The 20,510-nt window shown below is 38.4% G+C and overlaps 1 protein-coding gene across 6 annotated transcripts in view; it reads right to left on the reverse strand.

Annotated features, from left to right (window-relative positions):
- The window catches only part of PDE1C (phosphodiesterase 1C), a 506,252-nt gene that overhangs the window by 26,313 nt on the left and 459,429 nt on the right, over nt 1–20,510 (reverse strand). The window contains exon 18 of one of the 6 annotated variants that reach the window (XM_087429345.1): nt 1,032–7,584. The exons of the other annotated variants lie outside the window; for them this stretch is intronic. Within the exon in view, the coding sequence (XP_087285471.1) occupies nt 7,571–7,584 (14 nt within the window). The 3' untranslated portion in view covers nt 1,032–7,570. Of the gene's footprint in view, nt 1–1,031; nt 7,585–20,510 lie in introns of those variants that run through there. 6 annotated transcript variants of the gene reach the window in all.

The raw sequence follows: 20,510 nt of genomic DNA on the forward strand, positions 1-20,510 counted from the left end.
AGCAGAGAGGTGGTTAAGTAAACTGTGCTAGAGCCACAAAACAAAATATTTTGTTGCTACTGAAATTAAATTAATAAAGAGTTTTTTAAAAAATGGGACAATGCTTACAATCCAATGTTATGTGAACAAACCATAATACAAAATTAAATTACTGTACTGTATGGTCTCAACTGTGTAAAAACGCATAGCAAAAGAACATAATAAATACAGTAAAGAACCAACAGTGAGTAATTGTTGGATGGGGTATTAGAAGTGATTTTAATTTTATTATACTTCTCTGTATTTTTCAAAATGAGTAAGTTCAGTCATTGCTTTCAGAAAAAAAAGAAATTAAAAAAACATATTTCAATTCATGGCAAACACAGTCGCTTTGGAGGAACATCACGGCCACCTTTGTCAGACTAATAATACAGTGGAGTTACTACATAGAACAATAAACAGAGGTGGCCCACCTAAGAGGGTGCTATATGTGTAATACACATCATCACCAGTAGGGGAGTCCCTCTTAGCCGCTGGTATGAAGGAGGCAGGCTGGGCGCCATCCAGTATGTCAACCGCTTGTAGGCCCACAAACAGGGGTAATGACTCCTTATGTTTGAGGCTAGAAAGCAAGAAAATATTGCCAGGTAGCCCTTTCAAGAGAAGGAGAAGGAAAAAAATGTTTGGAATTTGAAAACTAGCCCCACAGGACTGTAAAACTGTGATATCATGGTACCCAGAAGAAAACTGAACACCAGCCTAGTTCCAAGATAATGCTGACATTTCTTATGCCTCCAAGGAGCTTCCAATAACTCATCCACTTCATCCCTCAGAAAAGACTATACGAGACGTGATACATTGCGTATATCTTCAAGGTGCAGGCAAAAGCACTTGGTGCCTGGGTATTACGTGGCATGTGGAGGAATACAAAAGAGACACGTTGGTTGAGTGAGTTTGGACAGCCCCATATCTGGGACAGAACATGGACAACAATGAAAAACATTAAAAGAAAGAAAAAACAGCCTTTCGTTTTTCAAATTTCAATAGTGAGGTTAACTCATTGTTTTTATTTGGTAATTAGAAGAACATACAAGTATTTATTCATTACTAGATACTGGGGGAAAATTATACATTGAGGGACTGTCACCCTCATCTGTGCAATAAAGATTTACAACAAACACATAATTTATTGAGAGCAGTTTAGCATATTGTTTTACATGAATCCCTATGATTTATTTTTGCATTTGGAGATGTGATGCTACGGCATTTGAATAGTTTCTTTTAGCACAAACCAGCATCATAGGGAACATTCTTCTTTAGAATGGATGGTCATTCTCTTGCCCTATGATATACAAATGCAAATTGCAACCTGCATTTTATCTGCTAGAAACATATTTCACATCATGGAAGTACATTCTTTCACTGCCATAAAATACAGACAAGTCCATTTTACCATCTTCCCTTTTGGAAGAGCATTCTCGGAACATATCCAGAAATCCCTTCCTTATTCCTCCAAAGAACTACTTATTTGGCATGATTTGGATTGAGACTTAGGGGTTTGGGTCTGCTTGCCTCCCTCTTTTGAGTCTTGTTAATCATTCTTGATATTAATCCAGACATCTCCCCAAAATCCAGCTGAACAGCAGCAAAATTTAAGGCTGAGGAGATGAGCTGAGTTATCCATTCACATACGGCCAGTGCCCTTATTAGGAGAGAGTCTACAGACCCATGGTGAGGGCATAGCATTCTAAGGAGAAAAACTCTGTGACAGCAAAAATTGTGCTCTACACTGAGGGAAGATAATAACAACATTATATCAGCCTCCAAGTGACTCACCTTGCTTTGGGTAATTGATCTCCCATGAGGATTTCCTTTTGTCTGCTTCCTTTTCCCAATCTATTCTCTCTTCCCCACCTACCCCTACCCCACCCTTGGCACCCAATATCTCCTCATTTCGATTACACTGGAACAAGATGCTCTTGTTTTTTCCATTGTCTTGTGTTTCCATGTGCTAAAATGATACTTCAAGCAGAATGGATTGCCTGAACAGAGGCAAAGGAAGGGATGTGTAAAAGGTACAAAAATGAGAAGAAAGAAGGGAAAGGTAAAAGAAGGGGTATGCAAAAGGGAGAGGACTCTTAAATTAGGTGGGGGGAGGAATCTGGCTGTACAGCGGGCACCAGAGGTGATAAAAACCTAACCGAGCTCTACAAATGAAAATAGCAAATAGTTTTTTAAAAATTTTTACAGCATATAAAATTGTATAAAAATATCATCAAAGCAAGAAGAAAGGAAAATGTATACTCTACAGTTCTATCTCTAGAATCAGTTACTGGATAATACCTATGGCTGTAGGTTTTTACTATAAATCTATGTATACCGGTATGTGACTATATTTCTGTACCATCACACATATATACCCACTCAAAGACAAGGACTCTGATACACAAATACCTACTCCAAGACAGATCATGACACAGAAGCAAAGACTATACAATGATGTGCCTCCAGGGCAATCTATTTAAAAGCCATTCCATAGCCATTAAGTTTTAATGGGCTTTATTTTAAATGGATTATCCTGCACCATAACCTCATAGAGAAATGCTTCTGCTGGTTCAGAAGCCAGCTGCCACCAAGACACATGGGTGAGCTTCAAGAATCATGGCTGAAGCTGACCAAACCTGAGGGCCTCTGTGATGACACTGGTTGGCCTACTACAGCCAGCATTTACCCCCAGAGATGGTGAGATCTCTCCAAGGGAGACTGAGAAAATGTGCCCTGGGTGAGCTGAAAGGCCCCACATACCACATCATGCTTCTCCTGGTTCAGTGGATGGCAAACTAGGCGGGGTCTAAGTTCATTTAGTGAAGCCAGTCACTGCCAGTGTCAATCTACTTCTGCCTGAGAACAAAAGCCAGAATAAATGTAAATTCATTTCAAATACATCTGCCAATATTAAAAAAAAAAATGGGTGAGGTAGGGGGCATTAGTTAAAATAACCAGAAATTAATAACGTTTAAATTGACTTCACGAATCTTTCAGTCCAGGTCTTCCACTGTAACCCACTCTTGTTTAATGTAAAAACAAGATGCTTTTTCAATGAAACAGTTTTTGCTTATTGCAGACTCCCAGAAGAGCATCCAGTCTTTTACAAATGTCCAATGAGAACATTCAGAGGATGACTTCCCATTTTTCTAACCTCCTTGGACCCAAATTCACTTATCAGATGAACTCTGTCTAATGTCCTAGATGGCTCTGTTACCATTCTAATGCTAGTGTCACCTCTGTGCCCATCAGTGTCTTTGATGAGAAGAAATCTTAACAACTGAAATCTGGTCTTGGCAGATAACGTGTCTTTTGGTTCTCAGAGGGATATTTCATAGAAATATTGTGCTGTTCATTATAATTTTTTCATTAAGTTCATTTTCTAAGTGATAATGAGGCCTTTAATCATGAATCACTATTGATGAATTACAAGTATTACTTTCCCTTCATTCACACATAAGATCCAATAAAACATCATTATTGCAACAGTATGTTCTTTAATGTTCAATTTTGCTGTAGTTCGGTGCTATACCGACCATTATACTGGCAGAGCAACACTGGGCAGTGACACCCCACACTGCACTATTGCTCCCAGAGAGTCCATTTTGGATTTTAAATGTTTCAACTATAAATAAATCCACTGGTATTTCATATAGATTAATGTCATCGTCCCTTTTGGAAGAGCATTTTCAGATAAATCCTGTTTTGGATTTTGGGGTTTTTTTGTTTTTCTTAAATCCAAAGGCCATAGAGAAATTTTTATTTTTTCATAAGCTTGGCTCTGACAATTTTCCCCAAACAACCTGCAATTTCCCATCCCTTATGATAAGATATTTGTGTCACTAGGGTATGTCTGCATATACTTAGAATGTAAGCCTTTAGCCATATGCTTGGCATACAAAAGATGTTGCATATATTTTCAGGTAAGTCTGAACTTTGTTTGCACTCACAGGTGGATAGTGGAATTCAGCTGGACAATTCATGTGTTTCCTGGATGCCAAGTGTGCACCAGGCACCGTGGGGGGCCAATGTTGCAATTCCTGTTGGGATGTGTGGGAATCTCGGAATCTGAATGAAGTTTCCAATTGGAAAAAAAAATGTTCCCTAAACCCCCTTTATTTGGGACATAATACTACATACATAGGCTTTAATCTCAGGATCTTCTCTATCTCATTATGAAAAAAAAGATTTTGTGCTTTTTTTCTTTTGTTTTCCCCCATACTCCACGGTGAACATTAAGAAGTCATTTCTATCATGTAAGTCTCTGCTCACAGGTTAAGAATAGAAGAAAATATTCTTTCTTTCTATCATCTATCTATCTAAAGAAAAGTGATTCATGACAGAAGTGATACTAAAAGACTGTATCCTTATTCCCAAAATATGGATTACAAAATTGGTCTCCATCTTTTTGTCTGCTCTCTGCCTCACATCCTATGAAAATGTTGCTCTTTACTTTTTACTTTTCACATTTACTAAAGGCATGGTTCCAGGTGGAAAATATAATATAATGGCTTTAATTCTGCAAATGAAATGAACAGGTGCACTAGATTATTCTTTGGCTTTCAGATATTTAGATACCATTTTATTGTTTATGTATATCAGGTCCTTAATGGGATCCTGTCAGATGTTTTCAATAGTTTTTAAAAGCTCCAAGAATGAAATAGACAATGGAAGAAAATCCATTTGAATTTAACAGGTTAGAAATCAGTCTCTTGTCTGCTGACATAAGCTATTAGGGCTCACAACACAAGAAAGCTTGGTGTGAATAAAAGATGGAACAAAGACCTCCCTGTGGAGGGGTCATTATACCACTGAAACATCAACAAAACTTGGATGTAGAGCTATATGGTGACATGGGGACCCAAACTCACAGGCCAACTTCATTTGTCACTTTCCACCCAGGGACATGTAGAACTTGTTGTTTGTCAGTGGTAGGAATGTCCCTACTGCTTTCCCCACATACCGGTCAATTCTTACTTCAGGTGGGAGTAAGCCCTTGCTTTCTTTTGACAAGGTAACACGGAGTAAGATGCCATAATCCATGCAATGGAAGAATGTGTGTGCCATATTGCTGCTCATCTTGGAGGAAGCTATTTCAAGAGAACGAAAAGACCATAGCTAGTCAGCTAGAGCTTTGGAAATACTGTTCTTCCAGTAAATACTGACTTGGAATCATTATTTTAATGTTTTATCAACTCCAGTATCAATTTATAGCATAATAATACATTATTTTATGTTTTTAAAAAATAATTTTGCATTTTTACTCAATGTGCCTTCATAACACTCTTTAAGGATTTAAAAATAAGAGTTACATGTTTTTCCACACTAAGAGTTCCAAGCAGAGTTCTATACTGAATGAAATTTTCTACCCATTCTTTGTCAGCTAATTAATGACTTGAAGCAAATGAAAAACATTTCCATCTTTATTAGTGCTAGAAAAAAAATGGCTATATTCCTTTTTTATTTCAAATATTGTTTAGTCTTGCTTGTTAGAGTATAAAAGGGAAGCTGTGGGCTTTCTACTTTGACTGGCTGCAAAGCTCAACATACAAAAATACAGAATAGAAATGAGGTAAAATGTTCAGGTTCCACGGTCAAGAACTGACATGCACTGGTTGTATTTCATCCCTAAACAAAACCATACCACCTCAAAGAGCATGGTTTGCAAACTGATGTCCCATAGATTGAACGCAGGTCATAGGCATAGTTTTCTTTGATCAACACAGTGTCTGTAAGTTTCTGAATTAGTTGCCAATATTTAAAAATTTGTAGAGGGTTTGGATAAAATCCTAGATATCTAGGACCCCCATTCCTTTGGAGCACTAATCCCGTAGCTAAGTAGCAACTGTCCCCTTCCAACAGCACACATCCTCTCCAATTCCTCGCAGTTGCTACTGCTCCTTACTGTCTCGTTGATACCAAGCCCTATTATGAATTGCCATTTGTCACAATAATTCTGATTTTACATGGCTTGCTTTACTCATTTACTTCACCTGCTAGGCCCCTGATTTGAATTTGTGACCACATTATTTCACTATTAGGAAAGCAGGGGGAGCAACAGAAAAAGACATATTACCAGGCAAAATATAAAGGTGACCAAAGAACCGTGTTCAGATATCAGTACATGACTGTGCATTGTACACAACAGAGTTCTTCAGATCTTTCTGTTGGGGAATATTTTAGGGGGGCAAAAGGCCTTGTAGACTACATACACAGTCTCCTTCTTTCCATCTGGAAAAATACCAACATTTTGCCTTTGAATGAGAGGATTTTTTGTGCTTTTTTAATGTAGAAATTAAATCTGCAATGGGTAATACACTTAAGCCAAGCAACTAGCTCTCCCTCTTCCTAATTCCAATCTTCCTTTCTCTCACTAATCCCACTCTAGCATATTCATGGGATTTACCCCTGGGAAGGACTCACAGATTCCTTTGTGAACCACAACCACACTTTAAGAATCAGTTTCATCGGAACCACACCTTTTAGACTCATAACATTACTTCACTTGCAGTCCATTGGATCCCATTTTTGACTTGGGTTCAGGGGGCTGTATCTTTATTCTCTTCCCATGCGACACCTACTATTCTTATTTTTGATTTGTGCTATTAATCATCTCCTATCTTGTATTTCTAAAGGCTCATTAAAACGAAAAGAATTATCTGACATGTCTCCCTGATACTAATTCCCTCAGTACTTCGCAGAAGAGAAAGAAGAGCGATCAAGTCAAACCACAGATATCCAAAAGAAGAGGACCAGCCAGTAGTCAAAATTCCGGTAACCACTTAGTTATGGACACTACCCAATGAAAACACTGAGTTCCCCACCTGAACAATGTGGTCATCAGCTGAAACATTCAGGAATATGTTAATGAATGCACAGATAAATTAAGCATCAAACAAAGATTCCTATAGGAAAATCTCCTTTTTTATAAAACAAAAAGAATTTCATAGTGTATAAATGGAAAGAAAAGCATAAGAACAATTTTTAAGTCTGAAAGGAAACTGCAGAAAAAGAATGTTCCTGACTCAGGAAAGGAACAACCAGAGACTAGAATCATCATCTTAGCTGTGATGAAGGCCAGCATGGCTGTATCCACCATCAGCAGCCAGTGTAAAAATAACAACATTTAAAGTAATGGCATTGACAGTAATGAAATGGCAATTACTGAGTGTGTGGCTTTTTCAAGCCTCTCTCAGCACATCCAGGATGTCCATTCTCATCAGGCCAGACAGGTGCCTTGAAAGCCAGGGCATTAGCAAAGGATTCTGAGGAAGTCCCTTCATGTTTTGTTTCTGTTTGTGCAAAAATCTGAAGTTGTTTTGTTTGCTTGGGGGGAAATCCCCCAGAGCTCTAAGACCTGGAACCAGCTCCAAGAGAGTCATCTCCTGGGAGGAGATGGCATGAGAGAAGGCCAAGTGTGGGGGCTTGTTTTTGAAAGTTGTACACCTTCCCCAGATAGGGGTCTTTGTGGAAGAAGGAGAATGAAGAAGCTCAGCTAAAATGATGCAAGACATTGGCAGCCTCTTTGATTGTATATGAGGTGTTTTTACTCTTCTGAATCTGAAAAAAAGAAAAAGAAAAAGAAAAGTGTCAATGCTGCCTTTCCCCCCCTTCTCCACCCTCCAGGTCTGGGAAGAAAATCCGAGGGAAAGAAAAAAAGGGGGATCAATTAAACATTTCAATACTCGTTGCCATCTCAACTTTGTAACACAATCGTTCTCTTCGTAAAGGGAAAATCTCAGTGGAGAATTTTAAACACTGCTTACATTTGAAACCTTAATAGTTGCTTTAAACTAGATTATCAAACATTTGGTTCATGCAATATGGATATTAAGACACCTTATTTTGCAATCAGGATGACAGTGATTGTCAGATCTGGTCAATGTGCCTCAGGGGTCCTTCTGTTGGAAGAAATCAGATTCATCTAATCCCAACCATTTCCATACCAAAAGCCATGTTCCTCTCTCAGAATTTCTGCCCCACCCTCAGAAGCTTTCCCAAAATATTTAGAGCAAGATGTGTTCCAAGCGAAATCACTGCACAGAGGGGTAAATCATCTGAATTCTCTACTGGACCCAGAGTGAGGTGGTGGAAGAAGACAAAGATGGAAACAGGACTAAGTTAATGGAAACAGACAATATTGGATTTTTTTCACCTGGCCTATTCTACAACATGCAACCTCAATGGGCTTGGATAGAATTTTAAAAAAGCAAACAAACAAACAAAAACCACTATGTTATTGCTTCCCATAAGTGCTGCACGCTCTGCAAAGCATCATGCCTTATAGTTAGAGAGGGTTCCCTCCTCTGCAGAGCTCCAAAGGGATAGAAATATTAAGAAGGATGACACCACCATCTACAGAGACATTAGGAGTCATTAGAGGGCAGGGAAGTTTCCCATTCAACTTTAAAGACTAATATACTCTCCTAAATAAGACTTAGTCAAAAATTGACAACAAACTAGTTGAGAGATAGGAGAGCCCTTTCTCATCTATTGTAATTACTGTCAATTCTCAATTTTCCATGGACCATTGATCCAGGCCTCCTGTTGTTCCTCTTTCTTCATTCTGATCTTGTATATGTTTACACCCTACATTAGCACCTTTATCTATTTGGGAGAAATAACAGAAAAAAGAAAAACTTCTGACCAATCACTTTACTCTGATACCAATGCTATCGGTGAGGAAGTTGCCAGTTGCCTCACCAGGAGTTGCCAGCGAGGGAAAGAGGTGAAACAAAAGCTGAAATCAAGGACTGGAAATTTTCCAATGTTTCTGATAGTCTCTGTGCAGTTTGGTCCACATTGCAAGACAGGACTCCTCGATGCTCTGGCCCTGTCATATCAGTTTGAGCTCACACGTAATGAGACTCCTTTTAGATGGTCATCATAGTACTAACCACCTTAAGAGATGTCCTCAGGCCCTCAAATGTAAAACTCAATTTTGTTATGATGATATAAGGCTGGGTCTAATTTTTTAATAAATGACCAGCTGGTTGGAAGGAAGCTAGGGACAGATAGCTGGAGATGGCTGGCAAGGACCACTGTTACACCCAGCAAGCCTCAACTAGCCAACAAGGAAAGTGCTGCACCTCCTCATTCATGCAGCCTGGGTGAGCAGAGGCCCGCTGTTCAGACTGCTGGGCCCCAGAGATGGAAAAAGGCCCATCAAGGGTGTTAATGGAACCCAAAGGCCCCTGAGAGATCTTCCTCCCTTTCTAGTTATTGCTTATGAGTCGGAGGGTGGAGTAGCTGGCTATGGGTCTCCACTCACCCCTCATCAGCCTTCTGGTCAATGGATGAGGGAAGGAGTTGGTCAAGGAGTGGAGGGAAGGGGTAAATAAAGGAAGCTGGTATGTGCAAGCTGTGCCTGTGTTCATTGTCATCAAGTTCAACCAACAGTAAAAGAACAAGAGGAATGTATTCTGTAGCTGGGTCTGTGACCTGAGTGACGGTCCCCAGCCTCCCCAAACACATGCTCTTTCTAAAGTAATTTTTGTTTACAAATTTCGTACAGCACTTATCCTAAGGTGCCTAGTATCATAGCTATCTGCAGGAAGATGTTCCAACCCAGACGGTAGAATCCTTGAGGGCAGGGGAAAATATATCTTATTTATCTTTATAACTCTCCTTGCATGTAGTGCAATGCCTGACTCATAGCATATGCTCAACAAATTATTAATTTTTAATTGAAAGGATGTGAACTGAATAAGCATGAGGTAGATGCAACAGATAAAGGCGTAATAATGAGTAGGAAGTCTCTCTCCACCCCTTTTCTAATTTGGACTTTCATAGTGTGAAATAAAAATTAAAAAGAAAACATAAGTACTTTGATTTTATATTTTATTCAAGAGCAATGTATGATATGTCAAAAATTTATATTCCTTATGAAGAAATAGCCCCACTGTGGATGGCTTTTTTTTTTTTTTTTTGATGAGGAAGATTAGCCCTGAGCTAACATCTGTTGCCAATCCTCCTCTTTTTGCTAAGGAAGACTGGCCCTAGGCTAACATCTGTGCCCATCTTTCTCTACTTTATATGAGATGCCGCCACAGCATGGCTCAACAAGCGGTATGTCGGTGCACGCCCAGGATCCAAACCTGTGAACCCCGGGCTGCCGAAGCGGAGCTCGTGAACTTAACCACTATGCCACCGGGCCAGCCCCGTGGATGGCTTTCTGTGGGACCGATCTCCCAGGGGAAGAGCACCTGCTATCCAGGCAGCTCTGACATGGTTTGTAAATTGGGCCTGCTCCTCTCCTCGCTCCACACTTCCTCTCCTGAACTTCAAATGTCCTGTACTTGCTTTGTTGTGTTTTGGTTTTATGTATTGGTTTTCAAGTTAAACTAAAATTGTATAAGCATTTTAAACTAAAATTGGGTAAGATTACAAAGTATATGAAAACGAGGACCTAAAGACAAAGTGTAAGAAGCCACTCTGTATTTCACTGAGATACATGACTATTTCTGTTATAGTTGCTTTGAACTCCATTGATTGTAAATCTACGTCGGCTTTTTGGAGGCCACAAAAAGTAGTTAATCTCACCCACATGTTTAAGTGTGATGGATGAACTGAAATGAAAAAGATCTTCACCCAACTTGGGATAATTCAAGAAAATATCTAATCAAGTGCCATCCCTCCTCTTGACCAAAGATTTCTCACAAGGGGGCAGCCATGGGGGCTCTGAAGCCTGAAGCGTGGGGTGTATAAATTCACAGAAAGGTATTTACTCTAAGGGAATGAATAACAAAGAATCTTTCAGCAACTTCATTTAGAGAAATAGAAGATGGAGACTGACAACAATGTGGCCTTGTTTATTCCATCCTTCTCATACCACTCCTGCAGGTAATTGGGGATGCTCCATAAAACCATTTGGTTTAAAGATGATTGTTTTAAGAAGAGGATTAAAGTTCAAGTTAACACAATTTGATTAAAAATGTGTTTATCAGTCACAATGTTTATTCCTAACAAGTTGAGCATCTATGAGGCAGGCTTCATAAGAATCTGGCACTGGGCTTAAAAAACATCTGTAAACACTTTTCTTTTTCATCTTTCTTTGGTTTGATTTTTTTACAGCCTGATTCAACTATAACCCAAGCTCAAAGATGTAAGCTGACACAGTAAGCTACAGCACACTTTGGCCGAGCAAAAAGCTGGGATTCAAACCAGATTTTCAAGTCCCAGAAACTCTTCCACAGCTGCCTCCCTATGGGTCAACTTTCTACAAAAACAGCAAAGTGATACTGTAAGCAACAGAAAGAGTTGCAAAAGGCTAAATAGGAAGAAAAAAAAAAAAAACTGAGGAAAAATAAATGTGGTAAAACCAAACCCAATTTTAAAAGTCTAGTAGAATTTCTGTGGGGCTTACAAGTAGGTCCTGGTTTGGTTTTGTTTTTTTAATAATGAGGAAATACTAAAAACAAACAAACATTATTTTAGAGACAGGTTTTAGGATTTATTAAGGCGTAGACTTCACTGTTCTAGGTCATAAGTGCAAGACAGCTATTTTAAATGATTATCACCAAATACCTAAAAGCACCTATGCAGGCTTTCCCCTTGCCCCAAATGATAGAGGATATGACTATAGTAGGAGCATTCTAATTTGATTTCACTGCATATAATACCAACGTGACAGCCCTGCTAAGACAGGTGGATGGATGGATGGATGGATGGATGAATGGACGGAGGGATGGATAGATGGATGGATGGATGGATGAATGGATGGATGGATGGATGGATAGAAAGATAAATAGAATAGATATATAGGCAGACAGAGAGACATACATCGATAGATAGATAGATAGATAGATAGATAGGTAGATGATAGAAAGATAGATAGATAGATAGACAGACAGACAGATAATAGATAGACAGTGAGTAAGTCTGTGGCAATATAACTTCCTGAAACCTTGCTTATGCCATCATCTCCTGAAATTTACCCATTTGATCCAAATACACAGAATAAGAACAGTACAAAGGATGGTAGTCCTTAGGTCCAATGCTTGTGCTCTTTCTTTGCTATTAGAGACTCTCTATTAAGAACCTGGTTCTTTAACAGTCAAGGAAACAATGAAACACTCAGCTCTCCAAGTGCCCCAGGGCCAGGTCCACTCTTAAGAGGCAAGTAAAAGTGGGGCATCAACAGTTCCTTCCACTCCTCTGGTGCAGGTGAGGGTAGAGTTGTCTGCACACAAGAGATTTGTTTCTGCTCAGTCTTTAAATCTGTTATTTTTGAAGCCAACAAGAAGCCAGAGACCACAGAGACTACGGAAGTCCTTCAGAGAAAGTTAAGTGAGGATGAGATTTTAGACTTGAAACATTCTGACTGCTCTTCATGTTTTTCTCAATTTTATTAGTTTAGGAAAAGCAACAAAAGATTCAGAAGGAATGAAAGAAAAACATTTTTTTCTCGTGTTTTCACTGTGGCTCCAGGGTATAGAATAAAAATAGCACATATCGTAGCAGGCTAATTCTTATGAAATACAGGTGTCGTCATTTGGAGATCACAGTGCCCTTCTGTGGAGAATGCTAAGAATAAATTTAGAGAGGAAGCTTCCATACTAGCTTGATATTGCTTTTTTAACAGCTCGCCTAGCGTGTGGGTGTCTAGAAAAGAAATGGCACTAACAATGCAGACCGTGCTAGCTCCTGGCTTTGGCACAAACGCATTTCAAAGGCAGCTATTATTTTAAAGAATTTTTTACAATGTTAATAGAGTCTCTTTTGACAAATATATTGTTACTTGTGTTTCTCCAATCCCTCACATAGAATCTGACAAAATATAATTTTTCTAGGGGGAAAACAGATAAATATTTATTTCATGAATACTAAGAAGATATTTTTAATCCTGAACATCAGTATTTAAAAAAAAAGAAAAATCACATTTTCCAGAGTAGTTCCAAAATTATAATCCTCTCTGTCAAACCGAGTTCCCTTAAAAATACAATGGTACGTTAAGAGTGTAACGAAATGTCTAGAAGATAGAGTGAAACAACGAAGGCTTATATATCAATAATTGCAAGGGAAAACTTGTTTAAAAAGATTAGTTTTATCATTAACAAAGAGTACATGATATACTTTTATTTGACATTTCTCCTGTGTGGTTATTTGGTAAGAGACTGAAATTTAAATGGCTATGTAAAAAGTATGAATTGACTTTAGATGCTTCCTTTAATATAACACAATGTTTTTTAAACCCACCAGTCTTACATTGTATTATATAGATATATCACATATATATACACAATATACATATATTCAGATATACGTATATACATATATAATATATACTATATATATAGATAAGCATATTACACAATTTCAGTTGCTGTTTTAATAATACAAACATGAATTTCAATAACACCAAAATCTACAGGAGGATGATAGTAGCAGCATGCCATCTTGTTCCTTTATAATCCACCATGAGGATATCTATTATACCTTCCTTGAAAAGTACAAGGATATTCACTGAACCTAAAATTATATAAAAAATACATTGGTTTGAAAGGGATGTCTGTAACCAAAAGGGCTAACTGTTCTGTTTCATTGTGACTCATGAATGCTAGCATCATGTGTAAGTAATAGGCTTTGTACTTCCACGCTCTTGAGAGTATAAGTCTGTAGCAAAAAGGAACAAGGAAATTTTTTGATTTCACCCCATTTGACCACTTACCCCCACATATCATGGATTAGTTAATAGTTTTACCCCAAATCCACCCAAAAAACAACTGTGTAGGGTTTCAGCATCACTGAAGTTACAGTAACTCTTACTGTTGAGTCAACCTACAGTACAGCTTCTAAAATTAACTAGAAAATGACACTGAAGTATATCAATCAAAATGTTTAAGCAATAAAACCTTTTAGAATCTAATAAGTGAGATCTTATCCAGTTGCATGAGAATAATAGGTATCTAAAAATAATATTGCAATTCTCTCATCCATTTATTAACTTTTTGGCATTTTCCTTGGACAGGGACGTTGGAGTAGAGGGTTAGACACCTGGGTTATCACACTACTTGAGAAAATAAGGATGTAAAATGTTTTGAAAACAAATATTTCATGCCTCTTCTTACTAAACCACAGCATTTACTTACTGTTGATGCTCCATGTCTTAATTTGTTAAGTAAATGGGTCACAAGAGTTGTCATGGACAAATGGCTGAGGGAAATGGGATCTTAATCAGAACGTGTGTTGTTACGATGGCTTATCTCACTTGGGACCCAGGGTACCCCAGATGTTTGTCCCTGTACACTCATGGAAAATAACCCACAAGGGATGCTGGATTCTCATGTTGAGGACAATTTCTTCTTTAAAAAAATAGCCCTAACTTTTGCCAATACATAGATGGTTACAGTGAGATATGCTCCCAGAACTAAGAAATGATGTTTTCCACTGAGAGAGAAAAAAGTAAACAATCCAAAGGACAGGGTTAACTATTTGTAAGAACTACCGCAAGGCAGCAGATGTTTACTTGAGTGGCATGATCAATGGCAAGGTGTACTGCAAATCATTCATTGCTAAAAACAGTTAAGCACTGAAGTTTTACAGGTTTAATTTTTAAAGTAAATTAGAAAAGATTCAAGGTTGCTGTTATAGTAGCATTGTCAGGTGTGAGAGAAAAGGACAGGGTAATAGTTAGTGCTCCCAGAACTGTTCACCATCCTTGGCCTATTTTACCCACTACAGTTCATGATCTGGGCATACCTCCAGGGGTGTGTAAAGCTTATGAAATATGGAAGGCTAAGGTGAAAAGAAATGAGAAAGAAAAAGTCGGAGAACATCTGTCTTAAAAACAAAGAACTCTCCTCAAAATTAAGGTCCAAAAATGCAATCAAGAGTGACTGAAAGTGAACAAGAATGATAATCTACTCCAAGATATCAACATATCCAATGGCTGAATACGTGGTCGAAAAGGAGACTAGGAAAAGGGGTGCCACAGAGGAGTGCCTCTTGCGCTGTCAGGATATAGGGTACACAAGATGGTCCCTATCCCAGTGGTGGAGGCAGATTTATCAGGATATTCTACCTTGAGGTCATAATTCATCAACTAATTCCCCTTACATTCTCAGCTTGCCAAGCAACTTTCTCATATGGTTTGTCTTCCCAAACAGGTTTTCCTTTAGGAATGATATGAGCATTCCAGTGTACATGGAGGATATACTTCACATTGTACATCAGTGCATGGGCAGTCAAAGCCATGCATTGGTCACAAGTATTCATTTTAGTGTCAACAAGTCTTCTGCAACATAATCAACTCTTCATTTACTGTCCATACGGAATTCCTTTGTCTGCCAATGTGTAGAGCCCTTCTTGCTAATCAGCAGGCCTCTTTTTACATCATCACATGCATTGTATGTTCCCAGATGAAGGAACTGCTTGTTTCTCAGACAAGATAGTTCTTACATACAGAACAAAATGAAGAACTACTAAGTGAATTTCACTTCAAACGCCTATGTCAAGAATTCTCAAGAATCCATAGCCTCTTCTATTACTAAACTGTCTTATGCAACACAAATTGGGTAGAAGTTTGAACTAAGATGGCCATTAAGAACACTGTCCTCTAAGACTTGTGAACCCATTAGAATTCTGGCTAAAATCATATTGACTTATTGTTGCTTAGAAACAAAAAAATAACTGATATGGGGGGCCGGCCCAGTGGCACAAGTGGTTAAGTGCGCGTGCTCCACTGTGGCGGCCTAGGGTTCGCCGGTTCGGATCCCGGGTGAGCACCGACGCACTGCTTTCCAAGCCATGCTGTGGCAGCATCCCATATAAAGTGGAGGAAGATGGGCATGGATGTTAGCCCAGGGCCAGTCTTCTTCAGCAAAAAAAGAGGAGGATTGGCAGATGTTAGCACAGGGCTGATCTCCTCACAAAACAAAAAAAAAAACTGATATGCTTAGTTTTAAGTCTTTGATCTTGCCTTTGTTTTTTCTATTTATCTCATCTGTTCTTTGTTCCCTTCTTATGCTTTTTCTACCTTCCTTTGGATTAATTATTTTTATGATACCATTTTATCTCTTTTGTTGGCTTATTAGCTATATGTATTTGTTTTGTTATTTTAGTAATTGTTCTAGAGTTTATAGTACATGCTCTTAATTTATCTCAATCTACCTACAAATGATATTATACCACTTCATGTATAATATTAGAACTTTATAATAGTATACTTCCATTTCTTCCTTCCCAGCATTTATGCTATTGTTGTCATTCATTTTTTAATAAATGTTATAAACCCAACAATATATTATTATTATTTTGTTCAATTATCTTCAAGAGATTTAAATAATAAAAAGAATCTTGTATATTTAGCCATCTAGTTCCCATTTTTAGTGCTCCTAATACCTTTGTGTAGATCCACATTTCCACCTGGCATAGTTATCCTTCTGCCTTTCTTTAATTTTCTTGTAGTGTGAGTCTACTGGTGAAGAATTCTTTCAGCTTTTATGCCTAAAAGATATTTTTGCTGGGTATAGAATTCTTAGTTGAAAGTTTTTTTTCAGCACTTTAAAGATGTTGCTCTACTGTCTTCTCACTTGCATTGTCTCTTATGAGAAATCTATGGCTATCCTTATCTTTGTTCATTTATACATGTGTGTGATTTTTTCTCTAGCTGTTTTAAATTTTTTCTCTCCATCACTGGTTTTGAGTAATCTGCTTATGATATGCTTTGGTGTAATTTTCTTCATATTTCTTGTGCTTGGGCTTCATTGAGCTTCTTGAGTCTGTGGATTTACAGTTTTCATCATCAATTTTTGGCAAAATTTTAGTCATTATTTCATCAAATATTGTTCTTTCCTCCTCTCTCTCTTCTTTACTTTATGGACTCCAGTTACATATACATTAGGCTGCCTAACGGTGTCCTAAAACTCACTGATGCTCTTTACAATAATTTCTAGTCTTTTTTTCTGTGTTTCATTTTAAGTAGTTTCTATTGCTAGTTTTTCACTACTCTTTTTGTCTACAGTGTCTAATCTCCAGTGTATTTATCATTAATCCTAGACAATGTTATTTGCTTAATACCCTCCCGTGTATTTTTCATAACAGATATTGTAATTTTCATCTCTAGAAGTTTGATTTTGTCTTTTTTATATCTTTAATGTCTCTATTCAACTTCCAAATATATGGACTACAGTTATAAGAACTGCTTTAATGTTCTTGTCTGTTAATTCTGACATCTGTTTCAGTTATGGATTGGTTTCAATTGGATTGTTTTTTCCCCTTTATTATGAGTAGTATTTTCTTGCTTCTTTGCATGTCCAGTAATTTTTGGTTGGATGTTAGACATTGTGGATTTTACCTTGTTGAGTACTGAATATTTTTGTATTCATATGCATATTCTCTCTATATATACTCTCTCTGTATATATATAGTCTCTCTCTATATATCTGTGAGCTTTATTCTGGGATGCAGTTACTTGCAAACACTTTGATCTTTTCATATCTTGCTTTTAAGATTTGTTAGGCGGGACCAAAGCAGCATTTAGCCTAAGCTAATTATTCCTCACTACTAAGGCAAGACAATTATGAGTATTCTACCCAATTTCCTTTAAGTTATGAAGTATTCAACTCTAGCTGGTGGGAATAGGCACTTTTCCTGTCCTATCTGAAGTGTGAACATCAGGATCATTCCCTCTAATCCTCTTGAATGATTCTTTCCTGGTCTCAGGTAGTTTCCTCATTGTATGGGTCAATCAGTACTCTGATGAACACTCTTTGAATCTCTGGAGTTCTATCTCTCTGCAGCTCTCTCCTCTCTGGTACTTTATCCCGTTAACTCTAGCCACCTTGGTCTCCCTGGATCCTTATTCAACTCCTAAACTCAAGAAGTCCATCAGGTCTGCCTGGATTCCCCTCCCTATGCTGCCTGGGAACCGTCTCAAGGCAGTAAGCTGTGGCAATTGTAGGGTTCACTTCATTTGTTTCCTGTCTCTCAGGGATCACTGTCCTTCATTTCTTCAAGTCCAGTATCTTGAAAACTATTCTTCACATATGTTGTCTTTTTTTTTTTTTTTTGCTTCTTTCAGATGGACAGGTAAATCTAATTCTTGTTAGTCCTCTTTAGCAGAAGCAGATGTCCATAGATTGTCTTTTGTCCACTCTTTCCACTCTCCACAACTGACTTTTAAATTTCATGAACCAACATCTTTATACATTCCAATTCCCAGAACATTCAATGAAGGAGAAATTGCTGCTGAACTCCCTCCCTGGGACTTGGCAAATAACCCTGCAGGGCCTAATTATAATCAATCTTTTGAGCAACACAAACAGTGGCTATATCTTATGTCTCTGTTAATGAAGTCAAGTAAAGTTAAAGACAAATTCATATTTCTGAGCAACTACAAAAAAAAATGACAGGTCCAAGAGGTTATGCTGTTTCAAACATGACTAAAAACTCACTGAAAATGATCCCTTTGTATGGTATCCCACAAGTCTCCCAATGATACTGTAAAAGTTTAGGCCTTGAGAGAATCTTGGCTCAGAGACCCAGATCTTTTTATGTTAGTATATTTCTCCCTAAGAGTAAGCAAGGTATTTTCAAAGGACATTCACTCTTTGAAGTCAGTTAGAAAATTAGTGCTGCAGGGTACTAAATAGTACCTCAGTAGCCTGACAGAGATAATGTACAGCTGCAATGTGTTCATTATGCCAGGATGTAATTACTCATTCAGCACATGCTCCTTCCCTCTGTGCATACCTCAGCTCACTGGAGTTTGGGAATACCCAACTGTGGTCCAGTTTCCAATGAGTTTCTTTCTGAATGCATACAATGTTGAAAATTCAAACCATAGTGGATTTGATCACATTGGGCACTGAATTGTGCTTGGATACTCCCTCCCAAAAATTAGACAGAGCTGGTCACCATTGGTTCCCAAGGGTTGGATCAGGGGTAGGGGCATTAAAAATAGTTAAATTGACTCCCCGTGGTCATCAGATGTAACAGGACCCGTTAAAAAGAAATGTTCAAAATGTATCTGGTTGTTACTATATAGTTTTTAAAAATCAATGTATCTACTGATCTATATATATCATTTTTAAAATTTTCTAAAGTAGAGAGCTTGATTGCCAAGGGGGGGCGGTAGGTGAGACTGATCAAATCTTTTCCACATCATGCCACCAAGAATTAACTTTAGTCCTTGTAAAGATTTTGAGCTAAGATAGCACAAGTAGCACAGTGATCTAAGTCCTGATGAGAACAAAGCAGTGATAATGACTGATGTCATGTTAGTCCATTAACGAAATTAAAGTACAAAGTTGTTCATGCCCAAGTTTGTGTACAAACTTGCAAGTATATGGACACACCAGACCCCATTCGAAGCAGTGGGAGGTTGGATCATGGCGGGAAAAAGGGATAGACATCAGAAAAAAAATCTCTTCATTTACTGCATCCTGTTCACTACCCTATGGGATCGAGAATCTTGTTCAGAGCCAGCCCTGATGGCCTAGTGGTTAAAGTTCTGTGTCCTCCACTTTGGCGGCCTGGCTTCGATTCCCCGGCGCAGAACCACACCACTCGTCTGTCAGTAGCCATGCTGTAGCAGTGGCTCACAAAGAAGAAGTACAAGGACCAACAACTAGAATATACAACTATGTACTGGGGCTTTGGGAAGGGGGAAAAAAAAAAGAGAGGAAGATTGGCAATAGATGTTAGCTCAGGGCAAATCTTTCCCAACAACAACAACAAAAAATGAATCCTGTTCATTAAATAACCAAGCTTTACACCTATTTGTATAATATAACATAATATCTATTTCATCACTCCTGCCCACAAAACGAAACAAAACTGTTTAATTAGTTCAAATATTTGGGGACAACTCAGTTTAAAAAGGCAAAATACGGGGCCGGCCCCATGGCTTAGCAGTTAAGTGAGCACACTCTGCTACTGGCGGCCTGGTGTGGGATCCCGGGTGCACACCGACGCACCACTTGTCCGGCCATGCTGAGGCAGAGTCCCACATACAGCAACTAGAAGGATGTGCAACTATGACATACAACTATCTACTGGGGCTTTGGGGAGAAAAAGGGGGGAAAAAAAGGAGGAGGATTGGCAATAGATGTTAGCTCAGGGCCGGACTTCCTCAACAGAAAGAGGAGGATTGGCATGGACGTTAGCTCAGGGCTGATCTTCCTCACACAAAAAAAAAGGCAAAATAAGAGGCCTTAATGAAGATAATAAAATTCAATCCACAATGCCCACATGATAGCATTATAACAGATATTTGTAGCACAATACAAAAATGCAACAGGATTCAAGACCCTATGTTAAAGATTTGGGATTTGGTTTATTCTGGGCTTTATGCTGTAGGAATTCAGATGGGCCAGTCACTGGATACAGGATGGGCCAAGCTTCCAGGTACTGGGTTTATAGTTAACACCTTTCTCCTCTACTGTACATGTTCCTACCTGTGTTACCTGGACTTAGGTCAAATGATGTCTGGCAAAAAGCCTCTGGTATTTGAACAAACCTTACCCCTAACAGAGTCTGGCTGA

This window comes from Ceratotherium simum, chromosome 1, assembly GCF_057802395.1.
Source record: "Ceratotherium simum simum isolate JZ-2026a chromosome 1, ASM5780239v1, whole genome shotgun sequence".
Classification (NCBI taxonomy): Eukaryota; Metazoa; Chordata; class Mammalia; order Perissodactyla; family Rhinocerotidae; genus Ceratotherium; species Ceratotherium simum.